This window comes from Bactrocera neohumeralis, chromosome 6 (genome assembly GCF_024586455.1).
Source record: "Bactrocera neohumeralis isolate Rockhampton chromosome 6, APGP_CSIRO_Bneo_wtdbg2-racon-allhic-juicebox.fasta_v2, whole genome shotgun sequence".
Taxonomy (NCBI): Eukaryota; Metazoa; Arthropoda; class Insecta; order Diptera; family Tephritidae; genus Bactrocera; species Bactrocera neohumeralis.
Window position 1 is genome coordinate 25606092 of NC_065923.1, and position 9831 is coordinate 25615922.

Sequence of the window (9831 nt, forward strand, 5' to 3'; positions counted from 1 at the left end):
ATGACAGTTTGTCAGTTTACAGTTATGATCGCATGATCGATGTGTCATAAAAATAAATTGTAATTGTCGAGTTTAAAATGACAAATATTCAACTATATTTATAAATAATGATCATTAATCTTTAATTTCCTACTGAAAGTTACAAAATGGAGGTGTAGATCACCCATATCCACACTCCTTGTGCTACAGTTGTTTAAAAAACGGTTTCAGTCGTTAATGTGTTAGAAATAAATATACACAATTAATAACTATTTTTTTATAATGTAAAACTTTATTTAAAAATGTATTAATTCCTAGAATCTCTATTTAATTGTAAAATTTTCATAGCTTAGTTTCCCAGTTTTATGAATAACTCCTAGATTAATCTATTTTTTTAATATAAAAGACTTATGACAGTTCTGGACATGCAAAAATGTACATACATTTATACACCGGTGGTTTAAACTTATTATTGTAAAAGACGTACTCATGTACACTTCATTGACAAGATTTTTAAACATTTATAGCATCTGCATGTTTTCGGTTTCTTTTCTTTTTTAAGGAGATTGGTAGTATATTCAAAAAAATAAATAAACACAAAGTAAAACTTACAAATATATGTATATACGTGTGTATATAAACATTTGAGCAAATCTGCTTTTTGCACTACTTAACTGATATAAGATGTTTCTTTGAGAAACAAAATTAATATCATCATTGAAATTTATTGTTATATTGCATCGATAGATATGCAAAAATTATGTTGGCACTAAATGTACCGAACAATGAAGCACCCACGATTGTGTACTTTCACGTTGCACTTTCTAAAGTGTTTTCATAGTGTCAGCTGTTTAATTAAACATATTGTGTTGCTGCTTCAATTCTTCATTAATGTTAACGGGTGTATCGTCTTTTACTTGAGATTTTTGCGGAATCTTGAAGTCATCTCTATTGAAGGTGTTTTCTTCTCCCGCGAGAAGGCGTTGATACACCAATATATTCTTACCTATGCGATTGCGTACATTTTTAAGTAATGATTCAATGTTTACGTCTTCGTCTTTCAGTACTCTTGACCATTCATCGAGTAAATGTTCTGCCTGAATATTCTCGTTCACCTCAGCGTTAAAGACACGATGTAAAATTTTGTAGTTAATTAGAAATTCATTTATGACCGGTGCTAATGGTTCAAAGAGCACAATATGTGAGGGCATAGCAGTGCGCGGATACGAAGGTATGTGTGAGTGGAGCCAATGGACTGGTGATCTATAAAATTGGTCGGCCTCGTCGACGTAATTAGCTGTATTTTGTAAATTAGGCTCACAAGTTAGAAACCGCATGGTAATGTTTTCATGGACGTGGCTGAAAAAAATATATAAAAACAAAGCAATAAATTAATATTACAAAAAAGTATATTGAGCAAACCTATAATATGGTGTAGAATGGCAAGGCATTAAAAAGAGTATGCTTGCACGATGTTCGTTTTCATCTCTGTAATCACGGGCAATTTGCTGGACATGTGTCATAACATCTATGGGTCCTTTCTGATGTACAGTACTTAAGTACCATGCTGGGAGCGCATTGCCAACAACTATAACCAACGCAGCGAACCAAAGAACGCTCCTATAAAATAATTTAATAACTCCGAAATAAATATTTAAAAAATAAATCAATTTACCTGGAGGCATTATAACTCCATCGCGTTAATGTATCAGCAATTATGTAGAGACATAGAGGCAATAGAGACGCAACAAAACGGAACTCTTTATGCTCGATGGTACTTAACACTACTAACGACAGCAAAATGATAATAAGTAGCTGCTTACGTACAGGATAATTCCTCTTATGGCGTACGGTATCAATGACTCCGAATATAAATGGTATTGTATTGATGCCCAAAACCGTTGGTAAGCCAACAGTGAAGTACCAGTACCTTAAACAAATTGATAATATTATGTTTAAGTTAAAAGAACTATATATAAAAATTTAATCTACCATGGATGTGAACCATAAAAACTGCCAATATTATGTAGAATGTTATATCTGAAGAATTCATACGGTGTAATGATAATCCTACCATGCCAGTAAGTATCTATTGCCACACAAACTGCACCAACTAACAATCTATAAAAAATTAAAGCGGTTAAAATGACAAATTCATGACTTTTTTATTTCGTCTCCACTTACCCAATAACCAAAAAATGTTTGAAGATGAGATCACTTGCTGACAAACGACTTTTACGCAAATGATAAATGCATAATGGTATCCAAATAATGGCTGAAGTAGGCCTTAAGAAACAACAAATTGCCGCAAACCATAAATATGTGGTATTTTCCCCACTCCAAGGAAAGTAACTCAAAGCTATGGTAGTCAGTGATGTTTCTAGAGTATTTGATAAAGTTCGTGAACCGATATAGAACCAAAACCACGGCACAAGGACTAAAAACAACGCCCATTTCTTTTTACCAGACCACACAAAGAATCTATAGTCTGAATAAGCCGACAATGTGGCCTGCAGTATGCGGGGTACAATTACCTATAAAATATTATTGCAGAATTAGTTTTGCATAAGGGTACATTAAAATAATAGCATACTTACCAATAACTGCACCGTATCTAAATTAAGTAAGGCTAATAATTTGTAAACACCTGCTATCAATAATGGGTACACATAGCTGCGTATTCCCTGCACCCATTCCCACGTTAGATATCCATATCTGTTTAAATTAGCAAATATTGAGAAAATCTCAAATGTTACTAATTAGTTCTAAATTAAAACTAACTTACCCAAAAGTTAATTTATGGGCCACCTCCAAGCTTTGCCAATATTCATCCGGCACATAGGACGTTTGGACTATAAACACCGATGCAAGTCGTACTGCCAATATTAGCAGAAATACCAATAGCAAATTCATCTTATTCCTAATATGTAAGTAATTTTTTATAAAAATGTATATTCTATATGAACAGTAATAAATATTTTGTATATCTAAAAACTAGAGTGTATAACTATTTACGTAAGCAATGCTAACATAATTTTTCTAAATAATGAATAAAACACATATTAAAGTATTAAAATAATAAATGAAATCACATAAGAATTTTAGTTTAGTAGATCATTGGGTAATTATACAACTTTGATTGGTCTTAAACACACGCAAGAAAAATATAAGAACGCTAAAAATATATAAGAATTGCTTCATTGGTTCTCTGTGGGAGGTTTCTTCACATGAATTCTGTTTATATTGTTTGCAGAAGTAATGCGTTAATTATAAAATTTGTTACAATTATAATTCACTTTTTGTAAATTCTAAATTTTCATTGATATGTCGAATTCCGCGCGACTATCAAACAACCATAACCTTAAAAAATTGGTATACACGTCAACTGGTAGCAACTTTTACCTAGCTTATATTTATTTTCTAAAATGTAATAGCGAAACTGGTTCTGATAGCTCTTCACATATATTTATACGTTTGGCACAATTAAGTCTTTTACAATTTAATAGAAATGGTCATAAAGACCTACTCGAATTTTCACACATTCAATGGCAAAAGAATCTTTATTTTGCTCTGCTAATTCGCCGATCACAAAATGCCTAAAAATAACACAACAAAACCAGTCATGAACTCAGTACCAAAATAAAATCACTGGAAATGGTTGCTAAGTACGCCATGACGTCATCAATAAAAACGTTGACAACTGCTTACACTGGCGTTCATTAATTGTTCGCCATATGAAGTTAAATTCTTCTAAATTTGTATATTTATAACTAGGATATTTCAAAAAAAAAAAATAAATAAATACTATACTTTTATATACTGAATTAATTAATTCATTTGAATACCTATTTACCTAAAATTTAACTAGATATTATAGTTAAAATATATGGTTCTCAATTTAAATGTGTCACTAATCAGTAGTGTAAGCACCTTGTTAATACAAAGTTGCATTTTTTTGAAATTGTAGGGTTTCCTGTAATACTAAAACATGTGCACCCTATATAACAATACAGTTGATAATTTTAATTTATTATTATTTTTTTCATTTAAAAATCTGCAAGTTTTGCGATCATTATTTATAAAACTGCCTTAACTCATGCGTTTACATATAAATTTGAGCATTATTGAAACGATGTATAACTGAAATGAAAACAGAAACAGAATACGATAAATTAATAACAGAAACAAAATATTTTAGAACAGAAACCTTTTATATACTCATAATACATGTATGTATATCGGTCATATCGTTAATGAAAAAATCTGTTGTTTTATTGATGGAAAGCTGTTTCACTGTGAAAATTAAATAATCAAACAAAAAAAAGAAAGATATTTTCGTTACTTTGGAACTAATTTTTATTATTGAAAAAAAAAAAAAATAAAATATTTAACGGAACGCGGCTCGCAAGTTCACTTGTTCCTTATGACGTTTTAAATATTCATAGACAAAAGCACGGAAAATTTTATTAAAATTACGAATCGATGGCCAATGCAAATTTGCCGCATTATCGTTCGGTGTGTGCCACTGTGGTGGAAACGGTGTTGTTATGAGATGTAAAACCGGCACATCTGTAATAAATACAAAAAAATAGAAAACGAACAAAAGCCGTTACTAATAAGTATATAAACAAAGTAAGTGCAGAAAATGAGAATAAAAAAATCTCAACGTACTTTGTTGTAAAAATGGCCTGTGATCGTCATCGATAAACCCGGTTGATGGGCGTCTCATAAACATCAGATTCTTTCCCTCAAGTTTCTTGCCTGCTGACAAAGACAGTTCAATTTCCGATAAGCTATGATGTAAGCCATAAGTATTTGGATAAAAACTGTAGAATTTTGGATTGGCAGCGCCAATCAAGTCGAGTAGCACCAAGACTTCCTAGAATACAAAAGTAAATGAATAAGTTCGACATTTAAGTAGTACTAGTTATCAACTACTCACAATTCGATCTATGCTGCGCCCTAGACCCCCTGAGGTACGTGTATTTGACAATTTCGTTGCCAAGTGACGCGATCCATATATCGAATCGGTATCCGACCAATCCTTTATAGCTTCCTCACCATCGAAAAATATTAACTAGAATATGTTGGTATGTTTATTATAACTGTTAAACGTTAAAATGTGTTTATATCACCATTAACCCAATATCGCTGCGATCTTTGAAATTGCCCAAAAGGTACGATGATAATGTCTTAGCGGTATTCAACATAGTGGCACAAGGCACTGCTGAATCTATAGCTGCTACGAAACCGGGATCATCTTGAAAATATTTGCTGTCATAATGGCAAGCCAGCGCCAAAAAATCGCGAGCGTTGGGATTTAAGACGCCAATAATGTTTGTGAAAGTAACATTTCCGAGAATGGGGACCCTTTCGGAAAATTGGTCAACTTCTGTGCTGAATCCGAGTGTATTTAGTTCCCTGTAGAAATGTAATAAAAAGGTAATAAAATGGCATGTAAGAAAGCGATTTGTTCGGACGGAACCGAAATAAACCGAATTAATTGTAAGGTTCGAAAACATTCGTTATATAGAGTAATTTATATCCAGTACAGGGTATATTATTTTTATTTTTTTTAAGTTTGCCAGCCAGAAGAAAACGTCGCAGTCCCTATAAAGTATATGTATAAACGATCAGCGTCACGAACCGAATCGATTTAGTCATGTTCGCACGTCTGTCGAACGAACTAGGCCATCAGTTTTTGAGATTAAATTTCGCATTCGTCGGTTTCTTTCCAAGAAGCTGTTCATATCTCGGAACTATAGCTTTTGGACCACTTTAGGATATAGCTGACATATAAAGTGATCAATCAAAATCAATTTTTTATTTCGCAATATATCTTCACCGAATGTGGCGCGGGTTATTATTTAAGGCAACGGTACAATTTCTAAAGATATTGTTCATCGGTCCATAACTGCTCTGGAAACTCATTGAATAAAATAAAAATCTTGTAAGGAAAACTTTTTTAGTTGACGCTATATCTTCACCAATTTTTTCATAGAATATTGTCCCAGAAAAATTCTACATTTAGTAGAGGGAGGAAACATTTCTGCAATTATTTTGAAGAATGCTCCCGAGTTGACAGTCCTTGACCGAAAAAAACTCGCCCTGTTACTTAGATCCGATTGTCGTGGGCTATAGGCCTAACCGATTTGATGTTATTGTATAGGTGGAACAATTAGTTCCACATATCTGGAGCGGACATAAACTTTCATTCGGGAAAAGACCGTCATCACCGCATTCATTCTCCAACAACAACATGGAAGGCACCTGTTTCTGTCTCTGCATGGAGTGGGAGCTTTATAACTCATTTTATCAGAGATTTGTTACCACAACTTTTTTTCAAATAATATTATTTTAAGGTGTCACGAAAACGCGTTGGGTCAAACTAACTTTAAAACTGTCGCAGCTTCTTATGAGAGCATCAAAAACAAAATCATACAAATATAAGGTTCCATGATTCATAATATTTATCTTGAAAACATCATGCCGAAAATAGACACTGAAAGTAATACACAGTTAAAAGAAATGTAAAGTTAAGCTACCAATCACCTTTTTATGAAATTCTCAACTTCTTTGTGGCCAGTCGTGCCCACCACTCTGGGTCGCATAATACCCGCCAATGTCCGGTTGAAATGCTGATTGTCATCTGGAAACTGCACAAACAAATATGTGTACATATTACATATTAGTTATGCACATATATACATATATGTATATATATAAATATGTAAATTGATATTTAACCGACTTGTGTGACATCCAGCGCCAAAACCGCCAAGACCAATAACTGAATGGTTAGACCAGAAACTAAGGCAGACCGCAACATTTTGTCGTTAAAACTTATTACTTCGTAAGTAAGCGATTTCTTATATTCCACCGTTAAATGGAATCACAAATATTCGCACATGGAACGATCCGAACAAAGTTTACGTGTTCACCAACATCAAAATACACCGACCAACTAAAAATAAGAGTGCCAAACTGTTGTTGATACAAGCGGAGCTTTCCAATAAAAAAATTACAACAACAAAAACTGCGAAATAACAAACTAAATTTAAACTAGCTTTTAGAGAGAAATAGCGCCCAGAGCTCAAAGTGAGTCTCTCATATTTTGTAGTTCACGAGTTGTTTGTATATACATATGTATTTACTCATGAACATTAGGTTTGTGGGCACGCTGGGCATTAACTCAGTAAACTCAAACTGAAGTATTTTCAACTACATTTAGTCATTGTGGTTTTTATTTTTTATATTTAAGTCTTGTTCAAGTCTGAAATCAATGGGTTATATACAGTTTGAAGGCCGAAAAAAGTGAATTTTCCAGAATTTTTTCTGAGAAAACTTTTAAATTTATTAATCCAAAAATTTGTACACATTTTATGGTATTTCTTAACTGTATTTTAAGACTTAGTACAAGTATTAGCCCTCTCTGAAAGACCTTTTGCGATGACCACTATATCTCTGAACTGGATCCTCTGAAATTAAAAAAACTAAACAGATTTCATTAAAGTAATGTTAAATCTAGTAAAGTAAATCAAAGAAATAAGCAAAATAAAATTATTTGACAAAATGGCGGTTTCTAAAAAAAATCGATTTTTGACCAAAATTACGGCCTTAAATTGTTTATAAAAAAATATTTAGCGATGAAAAAAAATATTCGTTTAATTATTAAAAATTGATTTAAGAAGCTCGTGTTAAAATTTGAGACTAATCGGTTTTGCCATTTTCGAGTAATGTTGAGTTTGAAAAACTATACTGAGAAAAACGCGTTTAAAGTTTGGTCTTGTACTTTCGAGCACACTAAACGGGCTTTTCAAATTTGCGTGTAACTTTGAAAATATTCACCGGAACGATATGAAATATTCTGTGAGCTTTCTTAAATATAATATATTATATATGTATATACATATGTATTATGTACATTGAGAAAAAAAAAATCGATTTTTATAAATAAATAAATAAATAAAAGTGCTCATTATAGTGATTCTAGAAATATGAAGCATTCCCTAATACTCTTTTTTGTTGTCTTTGACGAGATTTATACTTTTATTGTTGAACCATGATTTTTTTTTCAAATTCAGCTTTTCACGTGATCAAAAGTATAAACAATTCGAGCTATGAAACTGGTTTGATCCACCCTAATGTGTAAATATTTGTATAAGAAATTGCACTTTAGCTGAATAAAATATTTGGAGTTATCTGCAAACAAATATAAGTAGGTATTTCCCAAAATATGTAAAAAATCATTCGCGTATTCGGTGAGAGCCCTCATATACATACATATACACGTACGTTTGTATGCTCTCATACTTGTATGTAATTTTTTGTTTATGCGTTTTGAAAACTTTTGTTTTATTAGAAATACTTTTAACAAAGAACGTTGGTATTTAACTTTTTTACTTCCTTGTACAGAGTCAATCAAAACCGCTCATTCATGTAGATTTGTCTCATTGTATACAGGGAGCCAATAAATGTACATATGTAAGTATGTGTGTGCATATACTCGTATACATACATATGTATGCTTTTACTTTGAATTTCATTTGCGTGTTCTATGACATAAATATGTTTATAAATTCTATTAACAGTTACGTGCATTGAATTGAAGTTTCTGTTTCTACATCATAAAGTATATATGCGTATACATTTATATATGTACATACAGTTGTGCTCATGAAAATAGTAGTGCAACAGCTTCTTATATTTAAATATCTTTACTAACATATTCTGACTTGCCAAGTCATCGAGCGTAATTCTTTTGGTAAAATAAACATTTTTAGTTTTAGGAACTAAAAAGTCTCCTTACTTTTGTTTCCGCAGTCTTTTCGATGGCGCATTTTACTATTTTATAAAAAAACGCTGTTCATTCGAATAGTAATGCTTGTCGTTAAATTAAAAAAGTAACAACAAAAAACGTTAACTTCGGTTGCACTGAAGCTTAAATACCCTTCACAGGTACATTTCTTATATACTACAAGGTATAAAAAGATCTTTATCTTGATTTCGGCCAGTTTAAAAGGGAGCTGTATGCTATAGTAGTTCGATCCGAACTCTATGTTATGTTCGAAAAAAATCTCCCCCAAATTTCCTGAAGCGATCTTGTTATATAAAATACTATAACTAGATTATGATTGGTCAGTTTGCATGGCAGCTTCTTCTTAAAGTGGTCCGATATATGTGATGCCAATAAACGAAAACATTTTACGATTTTTACGACGATTCTGCTGAAGCGGTTTCAGTTCTTATGTCAATTTGATCTTGTAAGCATGTAGGCCAAGATCTTTTCGCAAACGTCGTCACAGAAATGCCTAACGCTTGAGAACGACGTGTGAGAGACTAATTTGGGTCTTCCTGATTTGTTGCGCTAGCTAGCAATATTCTCGACATTACAAGCATTAATTCGTCTCACTGGCACGGGCACATTCCGTACTGTGCCTGTGGATTCAAATTTTTCCACTAGACGCGCAACTGTTGATCTGACTGGACGATTATGACAACCATAAGTCGTACGTAGCGCTCTTAAAGTTGAGGCCACTGATTCCGAATTTTGGTAGTAAATTTTAATAATATCGGCTCGTTGTTAGATCGTATATCTTTCCATAATGAAATGGCAAACCTTCCTGAAGAGAAATGTCAAAAAAGCGGGAAAAAATATGACGTCCTTTGCTGTCCCCATCGGCCTGCTTTTGTAGCGCCCTATTGAAGAACGAGTTACATACACATTTATTGGTATAGAATGATAATAAAATGCTTAGTTTATTTGTAACAATTAAGCTCTGTTCCTAACCCGAGTAAGACTTGTTCTTGTTTTTGTATATTAATAAAATTAATTACATTAAAAAGAAATTG

The 9831-nt window shown here is 32.5% G+C and overlaps 2 protein-coding genes across 3 annotated transcripts; both read right to left on the reverse strand.

The window, feature by feature from the left end:
* Positions 1–249: 249 nt before the first annotated feature.
* LOC126761929 (GPI mannosyltransferase 3) lies at positions 250–3628 on the reverse strand. Of its 2 annotated transcripts, none has more exons than XM_050478363.1 (8): positions 3506–3628; positions 2765–2899; positions 2577–2694; positions 2164–2513; positions 1972–2100; positions 1655–1909; positions 1402–1599; positions 250–1338 (listed from the first exon to the last, which is right to left on the reverse strand). In XM_050478363.1, the coding sequence occupies exons 2-8, from the start codon at positions 2890–2892 to the stop codon at positions 831–833; spliced, it is 1686 nt and encodes a 561-aa protein (XP_050334320.1). In that variant the 5' UTR covers positions 2893–2899; positions 3506–3628; the 3' UTR covers positions 250–830. The 2 variants fall into 2 exon arrangements, with proteins under 2 accessions (XP_050334320.1, XP_050334319.1); XM_050478362.1 differs by having other exon boundaries at positions 3382–3628.
* Positions 3629–4311: 683 nt separating this feature from the next.
* LOC126762059 (glutaminyl-peptide cyclotransferase-like) lies at positions 4312–6957 on the reverse strand. The gene is made up of 6 exons (XM_050478540.1): positions 6731–6957; positions 6532–6635; positions 5115–5400; positions 4922–5056; positions 4651–4858; positions 4312–4548 (listed from the first exon to the last, which is right to left on the reverse strand). The coding sequence occupies exons 1-6, from the start codon at positions 6806–6808 to the stop codon at positions 4367–4369; spliced, it is 993 nt and encodes a 330-aa protein (XP_050334497.1). The 5' UTR covers positions 6809–6957; the 3' UTR covers positions 4312–4366.
* Positions 6958–9831: the final 2874 nt, after the last annotated feature.

Bases quoted from the DNA above. Each gene is read 5' to 3' on its own strand.
- LOC126761929 (XM_050478363.1), bottom strand. From the start codon at position 2,892: ATGAATTTGCTATTGGTATTTCTGCTAATATTGGCAGTACGACTTGCA. The intron at 1,910-1,971 runs GTAGATTAAATT...AATTTGTTTAAG, and splicing joins TTTTATGGTTCACATCCATG to GTACTGGTACTTCACTGTTG. The intron at 1,339-1,401 runs GTTTGCTCAATA...TATTTTTTTCAG, and splicing joins CATTCTACACCATATTATAG to CCACGTCCATGAAAACATTA.
- LOC126762059 (XM_050478540.1), bottom strand. From the start codon at position 6,808: ATGTTGCGGTCTGCCTTAGTTTCTGGTCTAACCATTCAGTTATTGGTC. The intron at 5,401-6,531 runs GTGATTGGTAGC...ACATTTCTACAG, and splicing joins GTTGAGAATTTCATAAAAAG to GGAACTAAATACACTCGGAT. The intron at 5,057-5,114 runs GTGATATAAACA...AACATATTCTAG, and splicing joins GCAGCGATATTGGGTTAATG to TTAATATTTTTCGATGGTGA.